The sequence below is a fragment of the Rhineura floridana genome, chromosome 2, assembly GCF_030035675.1.
Source record: "Rhineura floridana isolate rRhiFlo1 chromosome 2, rRhiFlo1.hap2, whole genome shotgun sequence".
In the NCBI taxonomy this organism is placed as follows: domain Eukaryota; kingdom Metazoa; phylum Chordata; class Lepidosauria; order Squamata; family Rhineuridae; genus Rhineura; species Rhineura floridana.
Genome location: NC_084481.1, coordinates 72240598 through 72259992, shown reverse-complemented (window position 1 = coordinate 72259992; position 19395 = coordinate 72240598). Strand labels below are relative to the sequence as shown.

Genomic DNA, 19395 nt, shown 5'->3' with positions numbered 1-19395 from the left:
GAACCTGCTCAGCCTGATGTACAAACGAGACAATGGCCCGAGTTCCCCAGTGATGTAAACACTGCAGACTCCAAATGATTTCTACTGGCTGCTGCCTGAAAACAGCATGGGAAGCAGAGAGGTGATGTTGCAAAGCTTTGTCAAAAGAAAGACTTCATGTTTAATTATACGTCTAACCGGCTTCCAGGTACACAGATCTTGACTGTTAATTATTTATTTATTTATTTATTTTATTCAATTTATATTCCACCCTTAGTCAAGAGACCCCAGGGTGGTTTACAACACAGAACAGAAGAAACAATATATATCAATACTTAACATAATATCTATACAATATAAAAAATTAAAGCAATTATAATGAGACATACTCAGTAAAATACAGTCTCACAACATAAGTTATTACCTACTTATCTCAGGTTCAACTGTAAAATGTCATACATATGGAACAGCATCAACCTAAGATATAATTAAGGAAGGGGGAATTAAAAGTCTATCACTATTTAAATTAGTGACCACTCTGTTAAATCAGTTACTCACACTTCCAAAGAACTCACAAATGTGCATATTGGCCACTGTTGTGTCAGATAGTATTTTGGGCTTGGATTCCATATTCTTAGATGTAAGAGGCCTTTAGCCCTGGGGGGTGGGAGAAGAGAAGAGGATGATGACCAGCTTCTGTTGGTGGGCCATTCTGACAGGTGCCCACCTCTCAATCAGACCAGCCAAGCAGGGCTGAAGTTACCACTGATCAGTGCAGACTTCAAGCTCTTTCTGTGGGATTGGCTGTACTACCAAGTTCGCCCGATTCCACCTGGATTCCTCTCACCACCATTCAGCTGATGGATAGCGACAGCAAGCCTTCCTTGCCAGTGCATAACTGGAAGTGCAGTTTAAGGCTTTCAATTGTATATTGACAGCTGCATCTCCATCTGCCCCTCAGGTGGGTGTGGTTTGAGGGGGGAATGACCTCACAGATAAAATTGGGGACCCTGCTGGGCCTACTTAGATCTGTGGGCCGGAGGTTCCTCATGCTTCCACTTTAGTCAATTAAAGTAGCACATCATCTTCAACTTGCTTCTACAAATCTCCAAGTTAGAAGAGCTACACTGATTTGGAGATCTAATTATACTATAACTGTCACATATCAAGAATGGCCAAACTTGAATTCTAAGGTCTTAGATACCATGGGTGGTATCCAACTAAATGTTACTCTGAGCAGACCCACTAGAAATCAATGGATTTAAGGTATTTACATCCATCTATTCAGAGTATGTCCAACATTGAATATGATCCTATGGTTTCTTTTCAATTATGCTTTCATTTTCCAGAATGTATACATTTGTTCCCTACCTCCCTTTTCAGGATCATTTTTGTGCTTCCTTTCATACATGGCTCTGTCCTTCATGAACAGCTCAACACATTTACTGGCCTTGTTCAAATGATCAAAACCATAGTTGAGATCATCATGAAAATAATTTGTGGCAATCCCTCCTTATCCATGTATGACAGGAGGGGAGTACAAATTTCCGCTTTCACTTTTGACTAAGCCACAAATTTGGGAAACTGTAGTTTATCCCAATTCTAACCAGGATCACGCCAGTTTTGATTTGCTACCTTTCCCTCTGTTAGGAGAGATGGACAGACTTGAATTCAAACTTGAGCTCATGCTGGAAAGCGAGGATGATGATGATGATGTAGTGTTCCTTTGCATACAAATATTACTAGGAGGTTTCAGTTGTGTTGTTTTGATCCCCAACTTGCTGGGAGTTGGAAGAGCTCTCTTGTCTTGCACTGTTAAAGAATGACAAGTCTCCTGAATCTGAAGCAATACTTGATTTGTCAGAGAGGAGATCTTCAGATGACCCCATACTGTTCAAATTATTCCTGCTGGAAGTACTAGGCCAGCCTTTCCCAACTAGTGGGCCACTAGGTGTTGCTGGACCACAACTCCCATCAGCCTCAGCCAGCACTGCCAATGGTCAGGAAATATGGGAATTGTGGTCCAACAACATCTGGTGGCCCACTAGTTGCGAAAGGCTGTACTAGGCAGTTTCCCTTGTTTTGGCTGTCCTGCTGCTAAGAGATTTCTATTTCCAAATGCAGATGAATTTTTTATAGTCTGGGATGCACTTGGTTTTTTATTGTTTTTTTTTTTACTCTTTCTTTGTGCTAGAGGCAAAACAGATTCTTGGGGCAAAATACCCATTTCACTAGGACTAGATGTGTTTAGAGGTATGTCTAGAGAATGAGAGTTGTACATTCCTGTGACTGGTTGCCTTGAACACTTCTGAAATGAAGGAGGCAGTTGGCAGACTGGGCTTTCCCACACACAGCAAGTCTCTCTCTTAATCGCCTTTGGGTCTTTATCCATCACTATTCCTTTCTCAATAATTTTCAGTTTTGACTTAGATTCTTGTATGAATTTTTCAACAACCTCTGTCTTTCATTCTTCCAGTTGGCCACTGTTGTTTCTTTTTGCTTTGCTGGCAATTTGTAGCTGGAGAGCAATCAGGTGAGCCTCTTTAAAAATCTCCGTGAACTTTTCTTCAGCAAGTGGGCTGCATGTTAGTTCATCCACTTGTTGTGGGGGTAGAATTTTATCTTCAGTTCCTTCTTGGGCTTCAAGAGACACAGCAATACATTTTTCTTTATGGCCCACTGAACCAACAAAAGCTTCATCCTCACTTTCACTTGTACAAGACAGCGAAAGGTCAAAGTCAAATTTTTCATCAGTCAGGAGGGGAAAGTCTTCATTCACCCACTCATTCACTTCCATCATTTTAAATGCAAGGGTGTGGTTTTTTCACTCATTGGGTTTGACATTCATCATTTTATATGCTGAATGCAAAGTTGTCTTTTCACCCATGATATGCCCTTCCCACTTGAATGACTTCCCCCAAAGAGTTTGCTTACCAAGATTCAGCCAGCTCTAGTACAGTATATATAGTTACTCTTTCTTTCTTGGTTGTAAAAGATTCTGTTCAACTTTAAGATACTGTGAACCTGTTGTATTTTGATGTAAGCAAAGGTCAAGGTTTTGCAACAAAAAGGAAAATACCGCCAAGCTTAAAGCAGGTCAAATGTAAGAACATAAGAAGAGCCTGCTGGATCAGGCCAGTGGCCCATCTAGTCCAGCATCCTGTTCTCACAGTGGCCAACCAGGTGCCTGGGGGAAGCCCGCAAGCAGGACCCGAGTGCAAGAACACTCTCCCCTCCTGAGGCTTTCAGCAACTGGTTTTCAGAAGCATGCTGCCTCTGACTAGGGTGGCAGAGCACAGCCAGCATGGCTAGTAGCCATTGATAGCCCTGTCCTCCATGAATTTGTCTAATCTTCTTTTAAAGCCGTCCAAGCTGGTGGCCATTACTGCATCTTGTGGGAACAAATTCCATAGTTTAACTATGCGCTGAGTAAAGAATTACTTCGTTTTGTCTGTCCTGAATCTTCCAACATTCAGCTTCTTTGAATGTCCCCGAGTTCTAGTATTAGGAGAGAGGGAGAAGAACTTTTCTCTATCCACTTTCTCAATGCCATACATAATTTTATACATTTCTATCATGTCTCCTCTAACCTGCCTTTTCTCTAAACTAAAAAGCCCCAAATGCTGCAACCTTTCCTTGTAAGGGAGTCGCTCCATCCCCTTGATCATTTTGGTTGCCCTCTTCTGAACCTTTTCCAACTCTAGAATATTCTTTTTGAGATGAGGCGACCAGAACTGTACACAGTATTCCAAATGCGGCCGCACCATAGATTTATACAACGGCATTATATTGGCTGTTTTATTTTCAATACCATTCCTAATTATCCCTAGCATGTAATTTGCCTTTTTCACAGCTGCCGCACACTGGGTCGACATTTTCATCGTGCTGTCCACTACAACCCCGAGGTCTCTCTCCTGGTCGGTCACCGCTAGTTCAGACCCCATGAGCGTATATGTGAAATTCAGATTTTTTGCTCCAATATGCATAATTTTACACTTGTTTATATCGAATTGCATTTGCCATTTCTCTGCCCATTCACTCAGTTTGGAGAGGTCTTTTTGGAGCTCTTTGCAAACCCTGAACAATTTAGTGTCGTCAGCAAACTTGGCCACTTCACTGCTCACTCCTAATTCTAGGTCATTAATGAACAAGTTGAAAAGTACAGGTCCCAATACTGATCCCTGAGGGACTCCACTTTCTACAGCCCTCCATTGGGAGAACTGTCCATTTATTCCTACTCTCTGCTTTCTGTTTCTTAACCAATTCCTTATCCACAAGAGGACCTCTCCTCTTATTCCATGACTGCTAAGCTTCCTCAGAAGTCTTTGGTGAGGTACCTTGTCAAACGCTTTTTGAAAGTCTAAGTACACTATGTCCACTGGATCACCTCTATCTATATGCTTGTTGACACTCTCAAAGAATTCTAATAGGTTACTGAGACAGGACTTTCTCTTGCAGAAGCCATGCTGGCTCTGCTTCAGCAAGGCTTGTTCTTCTATGTGCTTAGTTAATCTAGCTTTAATCATACTTTCTACCAGTTTTCCAGGGACAGAAGTTAAGCTAACTGGCCTGTAATTTCCGGGATCCCCTCTGGATCCCTTTTTGAATATTGGTGTTACATTTGCCACTTTCCAGTCCTCAGGCATGGAGGAGGACCTGAGGGACAAGTTACATATTTTAGTTAGCAGATCAGCAATTTCACATTTGAGTTCTTTGAGAACTCTTGGGTGGATGCCATCCGGGCCCGGTGATTTGTCAGTTTTTATATTGTCCATTAAGCCTAGAACTTCCTCTCTCGTTACCACTATTTGTCTCAGTTCCTCAGAATCCATTCCTGCAAATGTTAGTTCAGGTTCAGGGATCTGCCCTATATCTTCCACTGTGAAGACAGATGCAAAGAATTCATTTAGCTTCTCTGCAATCTCCTTATCGTTCTTTAGTACACCTTTGACTCCCTTATCATCCAAGGGTCCAATTGTCTCCCTAGATGGTCTCCTGCTTTGAATGTATTTATAGATTTTTTTGTTGTTGGTTTTTATGTTCCTAGCAATGTGCTCCTCAAATTCTTTTTTAGCATCCCTTATTGTCTTCTTGCATTTCTTTTGCCAGAGTTTGTGTTCTTTTTTATTTTCTTCATTCGGACAAGACTTCCATGTTCTGAAGGAAGACTTTTTGCCTCTAAGAGCTTCCTTGACTTTGCTTGTTAACCATGCTGGCATCTTCTTGGCCCTGGCGGTACCTTCTCTGATCTGCGGTATGCACTCCAGTTGAGCTTCTAATATAGTGTTTTTAAACAACTTCCAAGCATTTTCGAGTGATGTGACCCTCTGGACTTTGTTTTTCAGCTTTCTTTTTACCAATCCCCTCATTTTTGTGAAGTTTCCTCTTTTGAAGTCAAATGTGACCGTGTTGGATTTTCTTGGCAATTGGCCAGTTACATGTATGTTTAATTTAATAGCACTGTGGTCACTGCTCCCAATCGGTTCAACAACACTTACATCTCGCACCAGGTCCCAGTCCCCACTGAGGATTAAGTCCAGGGTTGCCGTCCCTCTGGTCGGTTCCATGACCAACTGGTCTAGGGCATAGTCATTTAGAATATCTAGAAATTTTGCTTCTTTGTCATGACTGGAACACATATGCGGCCAGTCTATGTCTGGGTAGTTGAAGTCACCCATTACTACCACATTTCCTAGTTTGGATGCTTCCTCAATTTCATATCTCATCTCAAGGTCTCCCTGAGCATTTTGATCAGGGGGACGATAGATCGTTCCCAGTATTAAATCCCTCCTGGGGCATGGTATCACCACCCACAACGATTATGTGGACAGTGCACAGTGTTAGCTCACAGATCGCTACTGTTCCAGTAGCCAATTAAAACTTGATTTATTTTACTGTTAAGTAGGGCATGGGAGGGGAACTGTAAGGGTTAGGGTGAAGGGAAATCAGACAAGAGCCCTAATTCAGCAGCGGCAACAGGATATTAAAGTCCCAAATTAATTGGCCACAGGCTGGGGAATAGTTTACTGTTCTTTTCCATTTGGAACAGTTTTATGTGTTTTAAAACTGTAATGGTTTTGTTTTTATAATTGTATACTCTGTTGTTGTGACCCACCCTGATTTACAATGTTTTGCCTTCAATAAATCATAGGACATGTGTTTGAAGAACTGTAGAGTGAAAATGCATAAAGAACCTGTGTATATATATATATATATACACACACACACACACACACACACACGAGAGAGAGAGAGAGAAAGGGGGCTCATGAAATTGCATTATGAACTGAAGTTTTTAAAAAGGGAGAACTCATGTGTATTTGTTTTTGAAAGGGCTACATAAGCATTTCCCTGACTGAAAGTATCAGAAGCATTTGCAATCTAACAAAAAACAACAACAGAACTTACTGAATGATGATAGCATTCTGAGGAGGAGGGTGTGTCACTTGTGATATCGCAGACACTAAAAAGTGTTTGCATATTTGATATAACAGCTTTCACACAGTCCAATTTGCAATTGACACAGAAGACTAAAAAAAAGTTTGGCATTTTGCCAGTGGAAATCATAAGTTCAGTCTTAGGAAAATGCAGTTACTTTCACTACCCAACATTTTCTTAAGAATACTATCTAGATCCCCCAAATCAAATGGATAACAACCAGACATTTACTAGAGAAGAAACAGGTCTAAATCTAAACCATAATTTGTGGAGAAAAAAACTATACCTAGACTTTGTTGATCTGGTCTTACCTCTGTGCTGCTCTTTGAATGTACCTTGGGAGGTTGGGGTACATGTTTATAAGACTACCTGCTGTTAAACACACATATATTTTGAATATAAATAAAATGTTCAACTGCACATTCCACCCTTCTCAACAACAATTCAAAAGATCTGCACTACAGCTTTAAGAAACAACTGCAATAGACAAAAATAGGATTACATATGCTAAACAACGGGGGAAATTATGGCAAGCTACATAAGCTTGAAAGAAGGATGCCAGCAAAAGAAGGGAAGCTTAGATAGAGTTGGACAATGTTTATTGATTGGTATAGCAAAGCTCACTGCTCACAAGATCCAAAATTTAAGGTATAGAATAATTTCAAACACATGAATGCAATTTTAATTCCTATTTTTCTTCACTAGCTTTTCTTTGAAATATTATATATTTGTGTGTTCAGATACACACAAAGACAGAGTAATAAAATGAATCTAAGCACTTATCTGAGTATGCACATCACCTCTACAAAGGATAGAAAAAATGAGACAGGCCAAGGAAAATTTACAGAGACAACATATATTTGTCCATGTGGTGTATCCATCTTCCATTACATCACGTTTTACATTTACATGTTTATAAATATGAAGTTGTAAAGATGTATCATTGAACACTAAAGTCAGGATCATTCAAACCATGGTATTGTCGATCTCTATGTATGGATGTGAAAATTGGACACTGAAAAAAACGGGTAAGAGAAAAATCAACTCATTTGAAATGTGTTGTTGGAGGAGAGCTTTGCGCATACAATGGACTGCGAAAAAGACAACTGGGTGTTGAAAAAAATGGAAATGAACTGCCTTCAAGTCGATTCCAACTTATGGTGACCCTATGAATAGGGTTTTTGTTTGGTATTTAAAAAATATGTGAAATAGGAACAGTTTTCGTGGTCCTATTTCTTAGCAGAGATATAAACGCAAGTAGCAGGATGAGAACCAACCAGCCCACTTTTTATTTCCCCAGACACAAGTAATAACAGACACAATCCTCTTAGGTAAAAGATAAAGAATGTTTACTCATAACCTTTCATATGTTCAGGAAACATAGGCTCTAGCTTAGATGAAAGAAAATGAGTCCATTAGTCTTTGGTAGTGGTCATCTTGGAAGAGAAGCATGTGCATGCTTCTCTCTCCTCAAGCTTAATGGAGAATATGCAAAAATATCAGACAAAGGAGGAGGAAGAGAAAGCCAGGTAACTCCATCCTTTAGGAAGTTACATCATTGGTAAACAGGTACATGGGATATTTCCCAAATATCCCTTAAAGGGAACATGCAAGTTTGCTTATTCCAACAGTTTTCATGGTAAGTGGTATTCAGAGGTGGTTTACCATTGCCTTCCTCTGAGGCTGAGAGGCAGTGACTGGCCCAAGGTCACCCAGCAAGCTTCATGGCTATGTGGGGATTCAAACCCTGGTCTCCCAGGTCGTAGTCCAACACTCTAACCACTACACCACACTGGCTCTTGAATTGCATGTTTGAACAAATTAAACCAGAACTATCCACTAGAAGCTAAAATGATGAAACTGAGGTTATCATACTTTGGACACATAATGAGTAGACATGATTCACTAGAAAAGACAATAATACTGGGAAAAACAGAAGGGAGTAGAAAAAGAGGAACACCAAACAAGAGATGGACTGATTCCATAAAGGAAGCCACAGACCTGAACTTACAAGATCTGAACAGGGTGGTTTATAACAGATGCTGTTGGAGGTCGCTGATTCATAGATTCAAGTTGTAATCAATTTGAAGGCATATAACAACAAATTATGTTCCTGTTTACTGTACAGTTAGCCAGCCATGCTCTACTCCATCCCATTCTCCTTGCAAACATGCTTTTCCTCTCCCTCAGTCACTCAATATTATATGGCCACTGAGCATACTCAGTCATCACTGGGCTGTTTCGGGACTTGTCCCCCACCCTTTTTTCTTTCTGTATTCCTGCTGATACTTCCTTCTTGTGCATGAGTGTGTTTCATGCCTGAAAAATCAGAAACAGAGGGAATGTCATAAAACTGTATACCACAATATTGCTTTCAACTTCACTCTCTGCTTTTCTATAATACATTCCAAGTTAAGCATTGACAGCTGGCACACAGGAAACAGATGACATCTTAGTTGTTTGTCTCAAGGTAAAAGTACAGAACAGGTGTTGCCATTTTAGAGCTACACTTCATTTTCATACATTTTACAGCTCCAACTGAGAAAAATTGAAGTGCAGGGGGACTATGCACACTGGTTTCTGCACCAAGGACTGTCTTCTAACAGTGCTGATAGTCCATTTGGAGTGGGAGTAGACTTGGGTAGCACTACATTGACGATTCCTAGCAATGGTTTAGTAAAGCCAATGAAGAATCTATAGGACGTTGGGCCCAATGTCCTGTAGGACCCTGCAGAGTTCCATAGCGGAACAGAGAGTTTTGAGCGAGCTTATGTGTGTGTGTTTGAATCTTTGCTAAGCTTCTACCTTCCCTGTAAATTAGTCAGACAGAGACTTTAAGCTTTAAAATAAGAATGCTGGACGAGAGGAGAGACAAAGGAAAGATGTCTGCTCCCCTCTCGAGAAATAAGAAGAAACTGGGAAGGCGGGAAGGTACTGGGATCAACATTCTTCTGCATATCTGTCTAGCAGGAAGGAAGAAACAGCAGGAGATCAAAGGACAGGTATAGCCTAGCAACCAAGAGGTCTCCTTTCTAGCTATGCCTTTAGCCCCATGCAGCCTCAACTCACAAGTTGGAGTTGAATCCCATATATTCCAACAGAATCAACACCAACAGCAAAAGGCACATTAAGATGGTCTCAAAAAGATTATTAAAAGGCATTGGGGGAAAAACCCTATAGACTTCATGCAGCATCTAAAAGTAAGTAAAGAAGGCCCCAGGCACACATGCCTAGGGAAAAATAGTAACCCGCCTAAACTAAGAAGGTGGGACGCATCCAGAAAAGGGCATCTGAAGTAGCAATACCATGAGAAATTAAGTGTAGCTACTTGTAAAAGAATACCCTTTAGGGCCTTCCTGATCAACATGAACATGGACTTTAAAAAAAACTACCCTAGGAACTAATGCTCCATTTTTTCTTATGGGAAGTAGGAGGAAGAAGCTTCAGGAGCAAAATTAGACCCCCAGGGTCATCCACAGGGGATGGCCTTAAGTCCTCACATTCCAATTTCATTCCCACAGCTTCTTGCTCCTATGGGGTAAAAGAGGAGACTAGAAGCTGAAGCCACTCTCCCACCCCACAGATTATCCATCAGGAGCATCAGCCCTCACCTTCCGATTCTGTTTTATTAGTTCCTATGGGGCAAAAAAAAAAAAAAAAGAGGACTAATGGTGCATTGTCCTGACAATGTCCTGTCAATGCCCTCTATTCATGTTGGCTGGCTAGAACAGCCACGACATATTGTATCAGTCCCTTTGGATAGCAGATCTCACATTGAAATTACTCCATTCCCACCCCAAGAGGTTTTGATGCCCAAGGCAGGTGCTATTATTTTTGGGGTTGACTACAGTATGTTGCATGGCCATCCTTACTGTGAAGTATATGATTAGATCTTTATAGAAAAGATTCTGCAGGACATCCAAAAATATTGACAATATTTCTGGGCCCCTCAGGACATTCTGTAACACTACTGAGGAAATCTCTTGGAAGATCATTTACCAAAACAAGTAAACCACCACGCATTTTCTCCCCATAATTTGAAACCTCTCCAATAGCCCATGGATAAATTTCTGTTTATATTATTAATTTAAGCTCATTGATAATACTATTTATGGATCAGCTTCAGTACTGTTTCCCTGATTCTTGCAGAAACTATTTTCCATAGAGGTTTAACCCATAGATTGCTCCAAGTTCCTTCTAGAATAGGGACACCTAGGCCTGAGCCCACAGTTTCCTCAGGCAACGTAATGATCCAGTTGAATCAGAGAGATTTTGTGTATAATACTATTATTAAATTTATATCCCGCCCTTCCTCCCAGAAGAAGCCCAGGGTAACAAACAGGCGATAAAACACTAAAAAAAATACTATAAAACATTTTTTTTAGACATCCTTTTAAAAAACTTTAAAAACACCTTAAAAAGAATTCCAACACAGATGCAGACTGGAACAAGGTCCCTACTTAAAAGGCTTACTGAAAGAAGGTCTTCAGTAGGTGCTGAAAAGACAACAGAGACCGCACATGTCTAATATTTAGGGGAGTGAATTCTGTACAATGCAGAGTTCAAAACTTTTAGATCCCTGTCAATCTATACACAAATATTTTTAAAGAATATCACATCTCATGAAACACTCTTTTCTGAGATATACAACTTACAAAACAGACTCGTACCAATTGAAACCAATTGGCATGTACTTGGTCTAGGGCAGTCCATAGTTGGGCTTCTGTCAATGGTTGGCCATCGGTAAACAAGTCGTGTAGGCAATATAGACCATAAGTAGCCCAATTTTTTTATTGTTGGAATTTAAATTCCTCTTTACATTGTGGATGACAAAGGAAAGAGAGGACCATCTGAGGTGCAAAAACCCATACCCAGATTTCCAGACTCTCACAGCTGCATCCCAAAAGGGATTGGTAATACTAAGAAGTTTCTCCTTATTAGGTGCAAGAAAGGAAGAGCTCTATAATATTGGGGATCATGTTCTATTTCTATGGAGGATGAACAGGACCATCTGTTTAATCTGATACGCTTCATAATAAAAGCTGGAGGTCTAGGACCACCAACCCGTAACCCACCATCTTTGAGCTGCAGTTTATATAGCACCTGAGGTAGCACTAGGACTTCAGAACCTTACTATTGGTCCATCATCATTACTAGGCCACCTGGTTTTTATCCAGTCATGTTAACTGTGTGAAAGAACTGCTAGAGAGCCTGCAGCAGTGTGACCACCAACAGTATGCTATAATAGATACACTGCAGGTCGCATTATGTGCATTATTTAACCTATCTCTGTTAAGAACTAGAATAATTTAAGCACTGACTCTGCCATTAATTAAATCTTTGCTATCAGAAACCTCTAATGTAAATTCACTAATAGGAAAAAACCTTGCGGTTTAAGAATGTACCTATAGCCCACAGATATTTCTACCAAACTTTAAAAAGCAGGGAAATTGGGCAGCTAGAGTGAATGCACCAGGGGAGCAGGAGACCTGAACTCCTCTCTGAGATATTGGACTGCCCTACAAAGTTGTCAAAATGCAAACACAATTTGGGTTGGTCTTTCACAGTCCAATCTACTTGCTGTGTAGCTTGGAAGAATTTGGTAACATGTGCCTCTGAGCATATGGTGAGTGGTGGCAACACCTGCCATCTCCAAAGATGGAGAATTATATTTTTGTATGTTTGTTGGTGTTCTTCTTACTTTGCTTCTTTCCTGTGTCACTAATGTTTCTACAGAGAATCTAAACCATAAAATTTCCCCCCCTCCTTATTCATCCTAGAAATCTGTGTCAAATTTATTTTTATTAATTTTAAAGCCTTTTTATTGGTCATTGTCATGTGATGGTGAAGACAGCCTTTTGTGTTTTATATTGGAGGTTATGTTCTATTTCTATTTTGGGTGCATTAACAGCTGAATCTGAAACTGCAGTTTGATGTAAAATCAGACTGATCACAATATGTTGCTACTTCAGCAATGACTCTAGCTGTTGGAAAAAAGAGGATGCATGTTTTCATCCTGCTATGTTTAAACCACTTCATTTAAGGCAAGGTGTTCACAATCAATTAAAAACACAGAGCACATCTAGAATTTTGCTAGAATATATTTCACTTTCCACTGTTTTATCTTTTGCAAATTGAGACACTTCTGAGGTCCACTGGAGACTATTTTGCAGAAGTCAGTGCCATTATTCCACAATTATGTTTGGAGTTTTTTTAGTATAAATTTTGCAAAGTGTTGCTGTACTTCACATATTCATAGAAACAAAAGCAAAAGAAAATGATTTCCTATAGAAAACTTCACTAAAATTGCAAAGTAAATCAGACATATTTAAAGTGACCATCTGAACTATATCAACTGTCTCAATAATGTTGCTTCCTCCCGGCTAAAACAAGATCAGCACAGAACATATCTTCTTTCTATTATTTGGGCTGATTACAGGTGTTGCCACCACTCACCATATGCTCAGAGGCACATGTTACCAAATTCTTCCAAGCTACACAGGAAGTGGATTGGACTGTGAAAGACCAACCCAAATTGTGTTTGCATTTTGACAACTTTGTAGGGCAGTCCAATATCTCAGAGAGGAGTTCAGGTCTCCTGCTCCCCTGGTGCATTCACTCTAGCTGCCCAATTTCCCTGCTTTTTAAAGTTTGGTAGAAATATCTGTGGGCTATAGGTACATTCTTAAACCGCAAGGTTTTTTGCCTATTAGTGAATTTCCCTGCTTTTTAATCCGGGAGGTAAGAAATGGGATCCTGTGCAAGTTTACTATTTATTATTTATTATTTATTATTTAGTTGCATTTCTAAACCGCCCTATAGCTAACAGCTCCCAGGGCGATGTACAACACGATAAAACCACAATATTTAAAATACAGCAAGTGTGTATTGCGCAAACAATATAAAACATATATAAACAAAGAAAAATAAAAAATAAAATTAAATAAGATTAAAAAGCTTAAAATACATTAAAATGCCTGGGTGAAGAGGTGGGTTTTTACCTGGCGCCGAAAAGATGACAGGGAAGGCGCCAGGCGTATCTCATCTGGGAGGGCATTCCATAATTCAGGGGCTGCCACCGAAAAGGCCCTAGATCTTGTTACTGTTCTCCGGGCCTCTGTATGGGTTGGGACCCGGAGAAGGGCCTTAGACGTCGAGCGGAGTGAACGGGTAGGAACATAGCAAGAGAGGCGTTCCATCAGATATTGCGGTCCAGTGCCGTTAAGGGCTTTATAGGTAAGGACCAACACTTTGAATCTGGCCCGGAAACATATTGGAAGCCAGTGCAGTTGGGCCAGAATAGGTGTTATGTGGTCGAATTTCCTCGTCCCAGTAAGGACTCTGGCCGCGGCATTCTGCACTAGCTGAAGTTTCCGAATCATTTTCAAAGGTAACCCTACGTAGAGAGCATTACAGTAATCCAATCTAGAGGTTACCAGAGCGTGAATAACTGAGGCTAGGTTCTCCCTGTCCAGATAGGGTCGTAGTTGGGCTACCAGCCGAAGCTGGTAGAACGCATTTCGTGCCACGGAGGCTACCTGGGCCTCAAGTGACAGAAGCGGATCTAATAAGATCCCCAAACTACGGACCTGTTCCTTTAGGGGGAGTGTAACCCCATCTAGGGCAGGTCTGACATCAACCATCTGAGCAGAGGGCCCCCCAACTAACAGCATCTCAGTCTTGTCAAGATTGAGTTTTAGTTTGTTAGCTCTCATCCAGTCCATTATCGCGGCCAGGCAGCGGTTCAGTACAGCAACAGCCTCACCTGAAGAAGATGAAAAGGAGAAATAGAGCTGCATATCATCAGCATATTGCTGGAAACGCACTCCATAACTCCTGATGACCTCACCCAGCGGCTTCATATAGATATTAAAAAGCATGGGGGACAGAACTGAGCCCTGCGGGACCCCATACTGGAGCACCCAGGGACTCGAGTAGTGTTCCCCAAGCATCACCTTCTGGAGTTGATTCCCAAGATAGGAGCACAGCCACCGCCAAGCAGTGCCTCCAACTCCTAAATCCGCGAGTCGCCCCAGAAGGATACCATGGTCGATGGTATCAAAAGCCGCCGAGAGATCAAGGAGAACCAACAGAGTTACACTCCCTCTGTCTTTCTCCCGACAGAGGTCATCATACAGGGCGACCAAGGCTGTTTCTGTACCAAACCCCGGCCGAAAGCCGGATTGAAATGGATCCAGATAATCAGTTTCATCCAAGAGGGCCTGGAGTTGGCGAGCGACCACGCGCTCTAGAACCTTGCCCAGAAATGGAACATTTGCTACCGGCCTATAGTTGTTAAAATTATCAGGGTCCAAGGAGGGCTTTTTTAGGAGCGGTCTCACCACTGCCTGTTTCAGGCAAGGTGGGACCACTCCCTCTCGTAACAAGGCATTAATCACCTCCTTGGCCCAGCCGGCCGTTCCATTTCTGCTAGCTTTTATTAGCCACGAGGGGCAAGGGTCCAGAGCGGAAGAGGTTGCCCGTATCTGTCCAAGCACCTTGTCCACATCCTCGAGCTGTACCAACTGAAACTCATCCAATAAAACAGGAGAAGACTGTGTTCTGGACACCTCATTAGATTCAACTGTTACAATATTGGAGTCAGTTTGCTGAGAATGGATTGATCATTTGCATGCTTATTGAGTTAAGTGGGATTTACACACACACACCAGGCAATCATGCTTAGCATAGGTAAAACTGACCACAGGGGATGGGGAAGGGAGGAGGGGGAGGAGGGAGGGGTGGAAAGGCAGAGGGGAGGACTGGGATGGGAGCAGGCAGGAGGGGGAGGGGAGAAGAAGGACAGATGTGGTCATTTGCATGTTTATTGAGTTCAGTGGGATTTACTCCCGTGCAATCATGCTTAGGATAGGTAAAACTGACTGGGGGGGGAGGGACGGAGGGCTGGAGTGGGCAAGGAAGGCAGAAGAAGGAAGAGGGGAGGAGAAAGGGAGAGGAAAGGGGAAGGAGGGAAAAGGCAGGTCTGTTCATTTGTATGATTATTGAGTTGAGTCGGATATACTCCTATGCAATCATGATTAGGATAGGTAAAACTGACCAGGCTGGGCCTGCCAACCAAGACGTCTTCTGTATCTTTCACAGTTGGGCAGGGGGAAGGGACAATTCTACCTTGTGGTTTTTCCCATTACAATGTTGCAAGAACACCGGCACTTGGCTGACTTTCTCTTCTACTAAAGATACAGGATCAGTCTCAGGCCTTGAACCTGGCAACCCTACCTCCCACCCAAATTTAAAACAAAGCTGTCCCTGGCCACATCCACACCAGGCCTCTATTACACTTTGGACAATCATTATTTATTTATCTATTTATTTAGTGTATTTATATACCGCCCCATAGCCGAAGCTCTCTGGGAGGTTTACAATAACTAAAAACATTGAAAACAAATATACAAATTTAAAAACACATCTTTTAAAAACAATTTAAAACAATTTATCATGGCTTCTCTCAAAGCCATGGCTCAAAGCCAATCATGGCTTCTCTCAAAGAATCCTGGGAAGTGTAGTTAGTGAAGGGTGCTGAGAGTTCCTAGGAGAAGCCCTGTTCCCCTCACAGACCTTCAATCAGAGTGGCTGACTGTTAAACCATTCTCTCAGGGGAATAGGACTCTCTTACCACCCTTCACAAACTACACTTCCAGGATTCTTTGAGGGAAGCCATGACTGTCTCACATGAAATCAAAGTCTGGTGTGGGTGTGGCCTCTGATTAGCCAAGCCCAGCAGCTGTGAGGCTTTTAGACTCTGACAGCTGGTTCTTACTGAGCATGTTCCGCGCTATCACTGAGTCCCAGCCACATTTTATTAAATTAATTAAAAATCAGCAAGGCATTTTTTTAACTTTTAAACTGCAGCAGATGAAGGTCAGAGTATGGGGCAACGTCAGTATTAGGATTACAGGTACTCTGTGAACATGGCTGATTTTTAATGAATTTCAACAGATTATAACTCTCAGAGAAAAAAGTCCAAAAGGGCTCTGAGGTTTTTCTCTCTCTTTTTACACTTTGAACTGTCTATTCTCTCTGGTTGTTTTGTGTATCACCAAGAAAATTGACAGGGTTGTTAAGCAAGCGTTTCTGAGTTCAGGACTATAAATTATGTAAGGTTTTGTTTTGAAATGAGCTTATGGGACGCATCAGAATGGCATGGGGGGTATTTTCAATTTAACATTGTGGAATGTGAAAAATCCCCGCTGACTGTAGTATACAGCCACACTTGTGGCTGTATAATAAAAGGTAATTGTTTGGCTCAGCCTGGAATGTGAAAACAAAACCACAAATGTAATTTTTATGGTCTTGATGTGACAATGGAGGTTTATGTTTTCTTTTTTTAGATTGTTTCCTGAAACTGTTGATCTTAATATTATAAAAATTTATAAAGGTGATGGAACTAGGTGGCAAAAGTTATTAAAATGCAGCCTTGTTACATTTTCTTTTCACTACAAAGCTACATTTTAGTTTTCCAGAGAAATAAATGGATGTTTGTTCTTCTGCTACACCTATTCCAGAAAGATCACACACTGACTTCACTCCAGATATGAAGCAGATTGCAGGTGTCTGTGTGTTGTTAAATCACATGACTTAGTAGAATTACTGTACATAGAGCTAAACCAACTTGCAGATTAAAGCAGGTGTAGACATTAATGTTCGTTTCCCCTGCCTAGCATGTTAGATTGGAAAATCACTCAATCCAAGCCCCATTTCACCTTATTCTGTACTAAACTATAGAATATGCTGCAATGCTGAGTTGTAATGACCTAGTGTCATTGATTATGGTTGTGATAACTGGATACAAATATCACCAAGACAGAAAACTATTACAGCTATTTTTTTCTATCTCTTATTCCATTCTATAATGAAGTGGCTCTGAACTGATTTCAAGGACTCTCAGCCCACTAAGTCATTATTCACTAATAGGCAAAAAACCTTGCGGTTTAAGAACATACCTATAGCCCACAGCTATTTCTATCAAACTTTAAAAAGCAGGGAAATTGGGCAGCTAGAGTGAATGCACCAGGGGAGCAGGACACCTGACCTCCTCTCAGATATTGTACTGCCCTACAAATTTGTCAAAATGCAAACACACTTTGGGTTGGTCTTTCACAGTCCAATCCACTTGGTGTGGAGCTTGGAAGAATTTGGTAACATGTGCCTCAAAGTCTGGTGTGGGTGTGGCCCCCTGATTAGCCAAGCCCAGCAGCTGTGAGGCTTTTAGAACACTGACAGTTGGTTCTTACTGAGCATGCTCTGCATTATCATTGGCTGCAAGCCAAAATTTCTTAAATTAAAAATCAGCCAGGCATTTTTTAAACTTTTAAACTGCAGAAGATGAAGGTCAGAGTATGGGGCAAGGTCAATATTAGGATTACAGGTACTCTGTGAACATGGCTGATTTTTAATGAATTTTAACCAATTATGAGAACTCTGAGAGAAAAAAGACCAAAAGGGCTCTGGATTTTTTTTCTTTCTTTTTAGACTTTGAACTCTCTATTCTGACTGTTTTGTGTATCGCAATGAAAATTGAGAGGGTTGTTAAGCAAGCGTTCCTGAGTTCAGGACTGTAAGTTTGGTAAGGTTTTGTTTAGAAATGAGCTTATGGGAAGCATCAGAATGGCATGGGGGTTATTTTCAATTTAACATTGCGGAATGTGAAAAATCCACGCTGGCTATAGTATACAGCCACTCTCGTGGCTGTATAATTCCGATATTGTTTTATCACATCACATACTAGGCCAGAGCTTGGAAGATTACTTTTTAAAAGTAATAAATTACAGTTACATGGCCCAAAAAAGTAGTAATTACCGTTACAATTACAATTGCTCTGAAAGTAACTGATTACTTTACTTTTCCTCCAAAGTAATCGCTACAATTACATTTCAGTTACTTTAAAAAAACTGCCTACAAGGTGCTGGCCTTGGCTGCTGCACATCTAAGTAGCCTAAAACAACATTAAAAATAAACAAACACATACAGAGGTAGTAGAATAATTCTTTTTATTCATAAGATAGCAATGGTGGTCTCTCCGCTGGTAAGGGAGGTGGGGAGGGAGGCTGAGGCCACTACTCAGATCTTTGCACGTCAAACCAAGTGCAACCCCCCTCACTCAGCCAGCCAGCATAATCTCTCTCACTTAACCACCTCCCAGACCCTGCCCTGCCAGCAACTAAGGGACACTCACTCAAGCAAATATTTTCCCCTGAGATGCAAAAAAGTTAAAATCATGCAAATGCAGCACAGTAGCCAGAGAGGGTGGTGGAGGCCACTTTGTGTGCCAAGTGCAAACACACACAGAAACGCATTGTCATTCTCTCTCTCTCTCACACACACACACACTCACTCATTCACACACACACACACACACACACACACACACATTGTCATCTTTCACCTCCACAGTTCTTTATCTCCATTCTGCTGCCGCCTCCTTCTCCTCCTTTATCCATGTTCTTGACCTCCGGGTCCTTTCCCCCTCCACTCCATTCTTCACCACCACTATCCATTTTTTTAAAATAATTGTTTTCTCCATTCCACCCCGTCTCACTCTCCGCCTCCTACCCATCCACAGAGCATGAGGAAAGAGCAACTCTGCACAGAAGCCCAGTTTGGGGCACATGATTTTCATCCACAAATCAGGAGCAGAAGACTTCCCCTGCTCCCCCCCCAAGTAATGCCCAAAAGTAATTCTGGAAACATTACAATTACTCCACAAAAGTAGTAAAATTACTCCTAGTTCTATTACAATCAAAATGTAAAGGAATTACCCACTAGTTACTCAAAAAAGTAATGAATTGCAAGTAATTCGTTACTTGTAACTAGTTACTTCCAAGCTCTGTACTAGGCCTGACCGATCAAACTACCACCGAAACCACTGGATAAGATCACCAGTGTGCACTAAGTGTTGTACCATGAAGTGTCACAAGATAAAAACATAATTAAAGCACACTTATCCAATTTAGACATTAA

General features: G+C 41.2%; 2 protein-coding genes across 3 annotated transcripts in view; both read right to left on the bottom strand.

Moving 5' to 3' along the window:
- The window catches only part of TMEM163 (transmembrane protein 163), a 165957-nt gene that overhangs the window by 100484 nt on the left and 46078 nt on the right, over window positions 1-19395 (bottom strand). The gene's annotated exons all lie outside the window — the stretch shown is intronic.
- LOC133376074 (G2 and S phase-expressed protein 1-like) lies at window positions 1592-2779 on the bottom strand. Its single transcript, XM_061607484.1, is given in 3 exon segments — window positions 1592-1808; window positions 1810-1906; window positions 2044-2779. Coding segments are annotated over 3 exon segments (1050 nt in total).